At 53.5% G+C, this 13,242-nt stretch overlaps 4 protein-coding genes across 4 annotated transcripts; 1 reads left to right on the top strand and 3 right to left on the bottom strand.

The window, feature by feature from the left end:
- Positions 1–155: 155 nt before the first annotated feature.
- ACET3X_008080 (uncharacterized protein) lies at positions 156–2,889 on the top strand (the record flags this gene model as incomplete). The annotated part of the gene is made up of 2 exons (XM_069454214.1): positions 156–1,029; positions 1,094–2,889. 2 exons carry the CDS (start codon positions 156–158, stop codon positions 2,887–2,889), a joined length of 2,670 nt encoding a protein of 889 aa, XP_069303682.1.
- A 429-nt stretch (positions 2,890–3,318) lies between these two features.
- Positions 3,319–5,160, bottom strand: ACET3X_008079 (uncharacterized protein; the record flags this gene model as incomplete). The annotated part of the gene is made up of 1 exon (XM_069454213.1): positions 3,319–5,160. One exon carries the CDS (start codon positions 5,158–5,160, stop codon positions 3,319–3,321), a length of 1,842 nt encoding a protein of 613 aa, XP_069303681.1.
- Positions 5,161–6,034: 874 nt separating this feature from the next.
- ACET3X_008078 (uncharacterized protein) lies at positions 6,035–8,131 on the bottom strand (the record flags this gene model as incomplete). Its single annotated transcript, XM_069454212.1, has 4 exons — positions 6,035–7,068; positions 7,140–7,183; positions 7,241–7,620; positions 7,871–8,131. The coding sequence occupies 4 exons, from the start codon at positions 8,129–8,131 to the stop codon at positions 6,035–6,037; spliced, it is 1,719 nt and encodes a 572-aa protein (XP_069303680.1).
- A 1,866-nt stretch (positions 8,132–9,997) lies between these two features.
- ACET3X_008077 (uncharacterized protein) lies at positions 9,998–13,242 on the bottom strand (the record flags this gene model as incomplete). Its single annotated transcript, XM_069454211.1, has 2 exons — positions 9,998–11,983; positions 12,034–13,242. The coding sequence occupies 2 exons, from the start codon at positions 13,240–13,242 to the stop codon at positions 9,998–10,000; spliced, it is 3,195 nt and encodes a 1,064-aa protein (XP_069303679.1).

Genomic DNA, 13,242 nt, shown 5'->3' with positions numbered 1-13,242 from the left:
TTTCGAAACGCGGCGCAGCACGGCTCTGGGAACATGGTCTGTGCACATCCTGCCTCAGGGGCGCAGCGAACATGCGCTTCGCATATCAACAGGCGCACAAGGCTCAAACATCGCGACCGGGCATTTGATGTTCCACGCAAAAGCAATTTTACGGAATGCTACGTCCTATCCCAGCGGTCGGCCTTGCGAGCGCTGAAATAAATGCGCTGGATTTCACCATCAACGCACTTCGCAAGGACAATCCCATCTTCCAGCCTAGCTCACCTTCGACAACACCGTTCGTGGAAAATGCAGCTTTCCTGCAGGACATTATACACAACCTTTACCGCCTGACCGACCTCATTGATAACTCTGAGCTCAAAGAGCTGTACGACGAGAAATCTGCAAAAAGCGCAAAAGCAGCCAAGAAACTTAGCGAGGCTGCGCTGCAATTGCTGAAGCACGCCGAGTTGGTGAAAGAGTTGACGGCTTCGTTCATTGATGCGGTCATCGCTGCACAAGAGAAGGGCAAGTTTGGCGATCCGCGATGGCCTACTGCTCGCGAAGCACTGTTGAATGGGGTGTGGAAGAAGCCCCACCTTACAGCTGTGAAGAAGCGGTGTCGAGCTCTTCGCCGCGACATTGAGACGAGTCTGCTGTTGGCTATGCGCCAGTATCTTGACCAGTCAATCGAGACTGGCCTTGCTTTGTTCAGCGGCGACGAAGGCGTGCACACGAAGCATTGGGAAAAATGGCAGAACCAAACGCTTGATATGATCCACAGCAATGATTGGAAGAGCAATAAGAAGAAAGATGTCGAAGAGTTCTCCAAGCAGGTCGATGCATTGATTCAGGCGGAAAAGGAAACATTCTTCCGCGCGACAATCTTCGACAGGCTGTGGTTTGAGGAGATGGATAAGAGGATGAATAGTATCTCTGCGCCGGTCGATGGAAGTTTCGAGTGGGTATTCGGGGACGCCTCGAGACAGGTCGGCGGATTGCTGGAGTGGTTTACCAATACAAGAGGCGAAGAAATATACTGGCTCACTGGTGCGTCTCCATCCCCTGCAATCTCGTCCCATGATCCCTGATCTCCATCTCACACTGACTCTAGGTAAGCCGGGCTCCGGGAAGATGACTCTCATGAAGCACCTCTTCCGCAATCCACGCCTGTTCCCGCATCTTGAAGCCTGGTCAGGACAACTACCAGGCATCACATCTGGATTCTTTCTCTGGAACTCTGGAACAGAACTGCAGAAGAGTTCTGTCGGTTTACCGCGAGCCATCATCTACGAAACCTTACAAGACTTGATCTTTGGGCCATTAGAAGAAGATAGGATCATTGTGCAAAACTTGTTCTCGGATCGCTGGAACGCATTTCTATCCTACGCTGGTGGGCTACATAAATTTGATTTCCCAGAACTAAAAGCGGCATTCGAGGGCTTGGTCAGCGACGCGAACAAGAAGTTCTTCTTCATGATTGACGGGCTGGATGAGACAGACGATTACCCGAAGGATTTGATGGACCTCGTGTTCAGCACTGCGCGAAGAGACAATGTCAAATTCTTGCTCTCGGCTCGAAGCTCACCAGCTTTCCAGTCAGCTTTTGAGAACAAGCCCAGACTGATGCTGGAAGAACACATCAAAGACGATATACAGAACTACCTGACAACGACTTTCAACATGGAGCCCAAGTTACAGGCATTGAGGGGAAAGATGGACGGGGATGAAGAGAGTACCATTGTCAGTACGCTAGCGGAGAAGAGTTCAGGAGTGTTTCTCTGGGCACAACTCGCAACTACATTCCTCTTTGAAGACCTAGAACCCGACTCGGATTTCCTCATCCTAAAAGACCGCGCGGACGCTCTCCCCTACATTCTCGACGACCTACTCGCCCACATACTCAGCAAACTCGCCCCAGAAGACGTCGAGGCACTCAGCAAACTGCACAACCTTCTTTCATACCAAAACACGTGTCCTGCCATCCTTCCGTTCTCCTTTGCGTACACAGCCGAAACCCCAGCCACATTAGCTGCAGACGTACGGCCGTTGACCGCGGTCGAAATAAGCAAGAGGGTAGAAGACATGCAAGCCTTGACTCGACAGCGCTGCAAAGGCTTACTGTCCATCTTCGATACCACGCCGCCCGACCAACATGCCAGTTTCGAGAGCCTCAGAGTAACCTACACCCACCGCGCGATACACGATTACTTCCTCGCATACCCTGGTCTCCTGAAAACGAACCTGAACAACAACAAATCGGAAGAAAACACCTGGAACCCAGCGCAACAATGGGCAAATTCTCATCTCTGGCTACTCAAAACCCTCTCCCCACCCACCGCCAGGCGCTCCAGCAGCGGCAACACCAACTCGAAAGCCTCCGCACTGCACGTATGGACCCCACTTTCCAGTGCACTAGAAAGCAGCCTCGAGTTACACACCGCGACCAACAAATTCCCACTAACCTACATCGACGCCGCCCTCACCACCGCCGTCTTCCTCGCCCTCCGAAGCGAAACCGGCCACGACCTTCCGCAATACTCCTTCTCCTCCTCCTCATCATCACATACCCCATCCACGACCCCAACACCCTCCACATCCACGACCCCAACAACCCTCACCGCGCCCCTCGACCTCGCCGTCCTCCTCAACCTCACCGCGTACATTGCGCTCAAAGCCAAAACCACTGATCGCCGCGAAATCCGGCACGCGCTCGATTACAGCCGCGGAATGCGCAAACGCATGGGCGTTGGAGGGGAGAAGGTCTGGTTATCTGGACGGGAGAGGGAGAGGCTGAGGAAGGAGTTTGAAAAGGGCAGGCAGGATGGGGAGGCGCTGTTGGAGTATTATGCCAAGGCGGTTAAGTTTGGGGTTAGTAAGCCGGAGATTGAGGCGCCGGAGTGGGTGTGAGGGGTACATGAGTGATGGGGTGGTTGAATTGAGTCGAGTGATAAGCTGGGAGGAGGGTGTAAGGAGGAGTCCCTTGCCATGGCGCATATTGGTAGTTTGGAGGAATAACGTCGACGCAGATGATAACGTAATTCGATGGTAATGAGGAGATTAAGCTTCTTCTAGTTAACAGAAATAGGATGGCGGGTATCTCGGGGTGGAGAGAGTGTCCATGTATGTAGTGTTTCCTCCCTCCCTCTTTCTCTCAACTGCAAGTAGATTACTCGAAAGAACCATGCAATCAATCAATCCAAAAACTAAAAGAAATAAGCTTGAAAGCTAGAAGTAGAATGCTAAGAAATGATAAGAAAAATGAGAGCCATGTACAAGGCGTGACGATGACAGAAGCATGAAAAGAAAAAGACGTCAGTCCAGTAAGTAAACGGCAGGTTAGCTCTTGGCACCAGACTCTGTGCCTCCCTGCGATGATCCCACAGGGTTATCACCATGCTCCCGTCTCAACCTATCCACATCCGCATCATCCGCCTTGGGTGGATGGCCATCACCCCTCCAGCCCTCACGATTGTTGCTTGGGCGATACTCCTTGGCATGGAGCTTCATTGCATCGACTCTGGCCTCAGCCTCCCTCTGAACCTGGTGTCTTAAATGTCTCGGCGGCAATCCACCTTCTTCCTCTAAACGATCCAGTTCCTCCACGTCACTGCTGCTCATACTGCTGCTCCTGCTGATTTGAGTGTAGACCACGCCGCCGCCCTCTCTCTTCTTGCGTTCGCGTTGTTCATTCTTCATCTGTTCCATCTTCTCGGCATCGCCTTGGCAGTCGAGCGTACGTATGTGTAGACCGGGAAGGTTTCGAGACATGAATTCCTTGAGCTGGGGAAGGAGTTTGGCGTTGGGGCGGTAGGTGCCCGAGTCGTTGTCGATGACGAGTTCGTAGTAGGCTGGGTCTTTTGGAGGACCGTCTTTGGGAGGACCGCCATCGACATCGGCTGGGGGGTGGGAGGTGTTGTTTCCCCCTTCGTCCGGCGGCTTGCGGTCCTTGTGCTTTAGTCTTCTGATGAAGAACTCTCCGGAGAATGCGACGTATGCCGCGACGTCGCTGTGCATGGTGTGTTTGCTCAACATGTCGATGCCGAATTCCTTGCCAGTTTCTGTGAACCTGAAGAGGGCATCGAGGGTCAAGACGTAGGTGAAGATTCTCCCACCTTGGTCGTAGTGGACGAGTTCGAGGAACTTTTGCGTAAACTCCAGGCAGGGTGCGGGCAAGGTTCTGAATTCGGTGGCGTGATCGAAGTTGTAGACGCGTGCATGCTGGTGGTGTAGTGCCTTTGACAAGATGAATCCTCGCACGCCCTTAGCAGTGAACATGCTCTTGACAAAAGGCTTGAACTCGACGTAGCGGTGGTACATGGCTTCGGGAACTGGGCCGCGCATCTGCATTTGGTTCGACTGGAAGTTGTACTTTTCAGGCTTCTGCCTGCCGTTCCTGCGCGACACTTGGCCGTCGTTGTTGGGCTCTTTCTGGCCCAAGAGGCGGCCCAGAAGCGGCGAATAGTGCCGTATCCAGAATTGTGGACCAATTGTATACGCACGCCCGCCGTTTTCATCCTCGGTCCTGCCCAGCACTTCCACGCTGACGTTGAGCGTGCCGTTCATGTGCTGGGCCTTGCCGAAGCAGACAGCCATGGCACGCAGCGCATAGGCCCGCTTGCTCACCATGCGCTTCTTGATGGGATACGTCTGATCCTGTATGCCTCCCCAGTTCTCGCTTATCGACGGGACGGTAACGTGGACATTGCCGAGGCGGTCGTCGTGGTCTGCGGGGTCTTCGTCGTATATGCGGCATTTGAGGTTGAAGCCTGAAGCGGGCACGTTGGCGACGATCCACTCGCAGTTCCATACAGGATCGGTGCTCTGTCGCACTGTCGGTGTTCGCAGCGTCAACGGCGGGTCTTCCTTGTGGCGTGTCGGCAGGCCGGTGAAGAGCTGGGCGACAATGAAGGGATCGGCGCTCAGGGTATTGATGTCGGCGAGCGGGAGGTTGTTGGCGCGATGCAGTGTGAACTTGACGGTGTAGCCGGGAGGTGCGCGCGGTATGGGCGTGTCGTCGAAGCCGCCTTCCGGGTCCATTTTCTTGCTGCCGCCCGTATCCGTCGACTGCGGTTTGAGGGGCTCGTTATCAGCGCCCTCGAGACCCCCCTCCTTCTCTGGCACGTCGTGCGCATGGCCATTCAGCGCGTCTTCGGATTTCGCATCCTTGACCTGTGCCATGGCTGCGATGCGCAATGCGCAATGGTGACTCACTGTGCAGACTGTGCAATGCGCTGGTTATGCGGAGTATTATCGCGTCTCGGCGCAAGGGAACTATTGTAGGGCGCGCAACAGCAGCCAGCTAGTAGTTGGGGGTGTCAAATGTGTGGTGTCGCAAAAAACACGACGGTCAGCGGGCGCATGGCGTGGCCGAGGGTAAGCAGAATATGCAAGGCTGGAAAAAGAAGCGCCGGACGCGCAATCGAAGGCGGGCGCAGCGTGATGGATGTTGATCTGCAGTGGGAGGAAAAACAAGCATTGCTAAGCATCAGCCCAGGCGCGAACCACGATGCCCAACCAGCCACACCCAGCTTATCCAGCCTATCCAATCTGACGGCGAGTGTCACCCGCCGCCTCCACCCGTCTCCTCTTCTCGGCTGTCCTGGCCGCCCAAGGGACTCGCATGTGACACCCGAACCTAGCCCAACCCACGAGCAACGGGCTGACGTCACGGCGGGTGGCACCGGCTCGACATGCAGCCGCTGCCAAAACAATATGCAGGTATAATCATGACATGTCCATCATGTAATTCTCGTGTCGCATGTCTTGTATTACATCTACCTTTTCCAAGAGAGAAGAGTCCATCGTATCTCTGCCAGCACATATGCCAGCTCATTCAAAAAGCAACATGCCGTGTCTATCAATCCATCGTCCGTTTATTACAATCTATAAGTAACAGCATAACGGTGCTGCCATGCAAGACACAAAAACGCCGCGCTCGCTTCGAAATGCCAGTGCTACCATGCCGCCGAAAAGGGTATCATACAATCTATGGACCAAGACGTCCAAGAAATCGTGTCGAAATATAGGTGCAGTCAAAGGCTAGACCGCCACTCTACGCAGCAGCCATGGTGATCTGCTTGCCCTTCATCGACTTCCACTCGACAAACGCCGCGCCGACAATTGACACGGTGGCGCAAGCAACCGAGACGTAGAATGTCTGCGTCAGAGTCAGATTGTAGGCCGCAAGCACGCCAGACAGGTACTCGGAATCGATAGCATGCTTGAGCTCAGTTGCACCGGTTCTGAGAACAAGGCCTGCATCGAGATCGGGCACGATGCTGGCGAGGTTCTTGATGAGCTGGTTGGTGAAGACATTCTGCCCGACTGAGATGAACAGAGCACCGCCGAGGAGCTGTGTGAACATCATAATCGCAGTGCCGATAGGGACATCGTCGGCCGGCAACACTGTCTGGATAGCGACAAGAGTCTGCTGCATACCGAAACCGACACCGGCACCGAACATGAACTGGTATCCAATCCACTTGGGGGAGCCACTGTCAACCTCCAGCGTGGACAAGAGACCGGCACCGATTGCCATCAAGATGGAAGAGGCCAGCATGAATGGGGTGTAGTAGCCCAGAACTGTGACCAGGCCACCAGCAAGCATCGAGATGATGACGAGTCCTAGAATGGCAGGCAAGTTCATGATACCAGACTTGGTAGCTGATGCGCCCTTGATCGCCTGGAACCAGATGGGAAGATAGTAGACCATGACGAAGAAGGCTGCACCCAACATGGCACCGAACCATGCACTACCCCAGACGTTGCGGTTGAGGAACACGCGAGGGGGCACCGTGGCATCCTCTTGCTTCCACCACTGAATGGCGATGAAACCGGCAATGAGGACAACGAAGAGGACCAGGAGTGCGATGACACGTCCACTGTTCCACGCATACTTGCTACCGCCCCACTGGAGAGCAAGCAATAAACAGACGATAGCCGGCATGAAGCACGCGGTACCGGGAAGGTCGAACTTCTGAAGCTGCTGCTTCCATGTGGCCTCGAGCTTCTTGCCACGACGCTTGACATTGAGGAAGGGGACGATAAAGGCAGCGGTAAGGGCCCCAAAGGGAAGGTTGATGTAGACTGTGTGCAGCGGAAGTCAGCGGAAAGACCCACAAAGCTTGATCCTACATCAGACATGAGTAATCACTTACAGCACCAACGCCAAGTCAAATGGTCTGTGAAGGCTCCGCCCATACTAAGCAATTATTAGTCCATGTCAATCTTAGATCCCGGTTTCTTCCCCACAACTTACAGTGGACCAGCGACAGACGCAATACCATACATGCCTCCAATGAGGCCCATGTAAGTAGGACGACTGCGCAACGGCACGGTAACAGAGATGATCAAAATGGCCCCGGAAAAGATGCCAGCTGCTCCTACACCAGCGACTGCGCGACCAATAATGAGGGCTGTCGAGTTTGGCGCAACACCGCAGATGAGCGAGCCGATTTCGAAGATGAAGAGGGCGACGAGATATACCCATTTGATCGAGTAGTATGTGTAGAATTTTCCGTAGATGAGTTGCGTCGCGCAGGTCGTCAGGAGGTATGATGACCCGTACCATCCCACGTCGTTGAGTGCTTTGAACTGATCTGTAATACGAGGAATAGCTGTTGCGATAATCGTGTTATCCTAGTTAGGCATTGCTGTCAGCATTTGCTCCAATCACGCCATAGAAGGGAAAAATCGAACGCCACCCCTGAAGTCGCCTAGGTAGAGTATTGCTCTACAAAGGAAGATGGATTACTCTCCTGTAGTTGCGAAGTAGGGTGTTGGGTTTTTCCCTTCTATGGCGTGCAATTAGGTTTGACAGGTGTAGCCGCTGCCGATCAACGGCGCACAGAGGCAGTGGAACCGGGTAGTACAGAAAGATGCAACTTACCAGTGCCATGCAAAACACACTCAGACAAAGCGCCAGAGTGATGGCAGCGAGCTTCCATTTCGTTGGGTATTCAAAGTTGTCCTCGTCGTCCACCGTCGGTTCGGCTGTCGAGTTGGGTCGCGACGACTTTTCGCCAGTGACGGGTTGAGCAACATCTACTGCAACACCAGCAGCAGGAGCAACAGTCTCAACAGCGCCCTTCTTCTCCTCCGTAACCGTGGGCTGGACACTGGGCGCAGCGGTCTTTTCTGAGTCCGCCATGCTCGAGGGGCGGAGCTCGTGGTGTGTTTCGCTCATGGGAGAAAGCGCAAAGAGGCCTTTTGATATATACGCGATGATGTAAGGTAGGTAGTTTGTGAGACGAGCCGTCAAAGCGCCAAGCAAACAAACAACCGTATGATGGCGAAGAAAGAGCACGAAGCAGGAGAACCCTTGGATAGTTAAGTGGGCAAGCGCTCCGCAAGGGCGGAACGCATGGCCTCTATATACTATCTGACTCTGGTGGGCCAAATAGGAGAGCGGAGCCAGGGCTGAAGCGAAATCGAGCGCAACCGACATTTCCCTTGCCTGGCGGAGACATGACAATCTTTCGTCCCCGTCTGCGGCGTAGGCAGAGACGCTAGAATTAGCTGCCGGGTTTCATGCTCGCTCACCCATGCATGTCGCACAACAAAGCTTAGCACCGGGGTCTCGGGGGTCTCGGGGGTATATTCCTCGCATACGTCGTATCCTACCTACCATCTGACTAACCCAGAATCTCTCTCCACTGCTTGCTTTTATCGCAGCATGGCATCAGGTTTCGTCTGCGCAGAATGCTTCTCGCAGTCATGTCCCTCTTACTGGCTGCCTGAGCCCCACCACATCGCCTCCAAGCACCCATTCCGTCTCTCGAACGGCACACTCGATGACTTTGCGATTTGCACCTGCCGTCGCATCGCAGGGGGGGTTTCCAGCTAACCGAGGACGTGGATGCAGAGTCTAGAAACGGGCTTGTGGTCAAGAAGCTTCGCGCCGTTGCAAACGATCTCGCGCCTTAGCTAGTCTCCGTTTGCATCAAAGCGTTCCGACAAGGGACGGACTCTGTGAACGCCGATGGCTTTTTTTCTCTTTCGATGCAGTTCTTCGCTGGTCTCTTGGGGATACTACCGTCACAACGCAGCGCATCCTCCTTCGTCTCCATGCGCGAGTGCAACCACTTCAGCCCATCGTGTTTATGCTCAGGGTCACATCGTCTGCGCACTTGGGAGCGGTCTGAGATTCCGGTCGTAAATCATCATATCACCTTGTCTTATCATACCTACCATCTTCAGAAAATACCATTTCGTCCGTGATCCTTCATCGCCACACGCCTGCAAGATCGTGTGTGTGTGTGTAGCTGCCTGAAATCCATCCTTACCGGCAAAATTTCACCGTAGTGGATATCCCATCTATACAAATAATGTTCTAGCCTCGTCAATCAGGCAAGCCGCCAAGCTCGTCTGACTCGCGCTTGCAAAAACTTGGCATAGCGGTCGGTGATTCGGAGAACTGCTTACGAGAATGCGACGGAGGGGAGATGACGCATCACCACTGCGGCTGCAGCTATGTGTCACGGTGGCTGTCTTGGTAGAATTGTGGAATGGAAAGGCGACGAAGAGTTGCGTCGCTCGGCACAGTCTAGCTACAGCGTTCCTCTTGTTGAATCGACTTGCGTTGCTTTCGCAAAACCTTGGAAGTGTCCGCTTCGGAGAGATTCTACCAGAAATCCATGGTGTTTACCTTCCGAGGATCGTCGGGAGCATCTTCACCAAATTCGCAATGCTCCGAGTATAGCTGAGTCACAATGTGACCGTAATGGTTCCTTGACACCGTTCCTTTCAGCCGCACGTCACCATGCACAGCATCTGCGCGCACCCTGCACGCGGCCATGCACTTGATCGTTTAGCAAATATACCACAGTCACACTATGCATGTCATGCTGTAAATGCAACATCCGAAGAAGCAGAAGACGGGATAAAACGGTCCGACTGGCGTGTTGAATTCGCTATGTAGTTTTCTAGGCTAACATGTGTTGGATGCCTAATGTTGACACAGGTGCTGGAGATCCTCTGAGCACACTGCTGCTCCTAATCTCGCCTGTTGAATATTCTATCGCACGTTCTGCTGGATCCAGTACCAGATTCTCTCGACGTACTCCTTGTCCAGGGGCTTGACGTCCCTCAGCGCCGGCACACACTTGCTCGTTTCCGTTGTTGAGAACTGCGGTCTTGAAGTGTTGTCCTCGATGCCACTGCCGTATGACTCTTTCCACAATCCCAATAGCTTCAGCGCAGAATGGTCCGAGTCGCCAGCGTGTTCTAATCGCTCCACCCACACCTTGGGCGCAACAATCTCGAACTCTCCCTTCTTCTGCAGCCACTGTAACATCTGGTTCCAGCTGGGCTCCTGATGCGGATTCAACACATGGAACACGGGCATGCCCTCTTCCCCCTTGGTTGGACCAGTGGCCTCAAGGAATGATTTCGCAGCAACGTCGACAGGTAGCCAATCGAGAGGCTCGCTTCCAAGATCGGGCAAACATTTGATGAGCTTCGCAGTACTCAACATCATAGGCCAGGCTTCCTTCGTGTTCCATACCCCTGACATCGAATCACCAGCAAGCTGGCCCACACGGACGACTGCAATACGTCCGCGAAGACTCGTCCGACTATGCGCTTCAAGACAGATATGCTCTGCAACCCATTTCGAACGCGAATAACCCAGCGGCGATGCCGAAGAGGGCTCCGATGACAGTCGCTCGGGTAGCTCCCCCGATGCATCAAGCGAGCCGTTCATGATGGCCGCAGTGGAAGAACAGTACGTGAAGCGCGGAGGTTGTGACTGCGGTGACTTTAGGGCGAGATCGAGCAAGTTTCTCACCCCGGCTATGTTGTCTTTCTCAAAACTGCGCAGCTTGAGACGGAAGTTGACAGTCCAAGCAACGTGGACGATCGAAGTCACTCTCTGCGCGAGGTACTCGTACACTTCGTCGCTAAGTCCAAGACGTTCTTCACCTAGCTGAGATGGCAAGACTTTGACCTTGCTATCGGGGGACCCCGATGACCACAGGCTGACCAGTCCACGCTGCTCTAGTGCTTTGCTAACACGTTCCCTTGCTGCATGCTCGTCTGCCCCCCTGACAAGGCAGTAGACAGCTTCAACATTGGGCCTCTTTTGCAGCAAGTCCAGTATGTATGCTCCCAACGCACCGGTGGCTCCAGTAAGCACTACTACTTCGCTGTCTTTATTGCTTTCGATCGATCCGTTTGTGGTGGCGTTTCGCTGTGGGGTCGTCTTGAACGACCCGTATTGCTTTACAAAGTCCAGCATCAACTTCTCTTCGTCTTCGCCGTCGGAGACAATCTGACCATGCCTCTTTCGCAAGACGTAATCAGCCAATCGCCGTATGGTACCACAGTCTTCCACGACGCTCATCGGAAGCTGGCCTTCGAAGGTGGGAATCAAGCGCCTTAAACGCGTCCTCAACTGCATGCACGCAATAGAGTCCACGCCATAGGAGAACAGGTCCATGTCTTCGTTCAGTTCTGCCGTCTGTCCGGTCATGCTTTGGATGAGACCAATCAGATGCTGAGGCAAATCTTTATCGCTCACATCTGGTGATGAGTCGGAGTCTTGCGATCCGTATGCGCTGTTAATGATGTCTTCGAATCGAGATTCTGCTGCTCTGCGAATGATCGTCCCCTTGCTACTCTTTTCGAGCGGCAGGTCTTGATGGGCTAGCGGAATCAGCATGTCAAAGGGTATTCTGGCATGATCCTGACTCTCGCTGTTCAACTTCTCGACTTGGCTCTTGATAGATTTAAGAAGCTCTTGGTCTGACATGTTGCTCGCCTGCTCTGATCGCAAAAGGAGAGCACCTGGGAAAGGTCGGTTGTTGCCGAATATCAACACATCGTCCAGGTAAGGAGACGTCGCAATAGCATCTTCCAATGGCGCCGGATCGAACTTCTTTCCTGTTATCAATGTAAGTTGTGAATCTGCTCGCGAATGATACAGCCATGCGTCTTTGATCGTCGGGTGTGGCGCGAACAAGTCGGCAGTGGCGAATGATCCGTCCGGTCGATTTTGTTTCGCCTGTTCTGAAGTCAGTGGGGGGTCATATCTTTTCGTTCCGTAAGAGGTACCATGTGCGGCCATCCCAGTTTGATAATCAGTTCAGCCAAATGACCTTCGCGCTCCTCAAACTCTATCAGTCTTGGTGGATTGTAGTTTCGAAGATACTGCCAGTCGTTGTCGGAAGCAAAGTTGTGATACGACGATAGGATGAAGCCACACTCTGCGCTCCCAAATCTTGAGATAAGGTTTACTCGATTCTTGACCAATCGATCGCCGACTTCTGCTGGCAATGCTGCACCACCGACACCCACGATGTCCATGCCTTGCAGCAGTTGGAGACCTTTTTCGTCGGCCTCCATCATCTGAAGAACATATGGTACCGACGAGAAGTATTTGACTATGGGTAGTCCCTCTGTCGTCGCGTATGAATTGGCCACTTCCAGGCAACTGCAGATATTGCGTGCTGTTATGGGCACGTCCTTGCTTGGAAAAAGCCAGATCATAGCATTGCTTGTCCAGCATCGGAACAGATCTGCGATGCCACCATGATAAAGGGGCGTCGTGGTGAAGGACGCTATGGAGGGGATTCTAGGGAGATGTGGAAGCACGCCAATAGCGGCGCGATGAGACTGTGGTATAGGCTTTGGTAGACCTGACGAGGTTCCAGAGGTGTGATGAAGATACGCAATTGATCTTTCATCTACCTGAAGAGGTTCGATGCTGGTCTCTGGCGAAGTCTGTATGACCTTGAAGACGTCTTCTGTGTCGCTTACAGGCAGCAGCCGTACTTGCAGCCCGGACATCCCCTGCTCCTTTGCCAGGCTCTCTGTCTGTTGCGCTCGTTCTGTATGAGCAGCATCGTAGAAGAAATCAGAGACCTCGCATGATGTGCAGAGATGGAGTATGGCAGCTGGTTGGCATTGTGGTGCTATCAGAAGGACGGAATAGCCTAGCCTGATTAAGCCTAACCAGGTGAAGAGGAATTCCGGGGAGCTGTGGCACAGTAAGGCGACCGTCCCTGCCTTTCCAGCAATCCCAAGAGACTTTGCGAGGCGTGAGGCGAAGACGTTGGTGCCTTGGTTCACGTCTGCAAAGGTGAGAACACGATAATCCCAATTCTGCTGATCTGGTCGCGGTATGGGGAAGCCAACGGCGGGGAGTAAGGGGTGGTGCTGGGATTGCTGAGTGAGAAAGTCGCTAATGTTCCGATATGGCTTCGGACTGGTGTTCAGGGCGGCAGCTTGGCCCAGCGTGCAGACGAAGTAGTTGTTCTGCAT

Source organism: Alternaria dauci, chromosome 8 (assembly GCF_042100115.1).
Source record: "Alternaria dauci strain A2016 chromosome 8, whole genome shotgun sequence".
Classification (NCBI taxonomy): Eukaryota; Fungi; Ascomycota; class Dothideomycetes; order Pleosporales; family Pleosporaceae; genus Alternaria; species Alternaria dauci.
The sequence above is the reverse complement of the archived record's forward strand: the minus strand, read 5'-3'. Positions and strand labels throughout refer to the sequence as shown.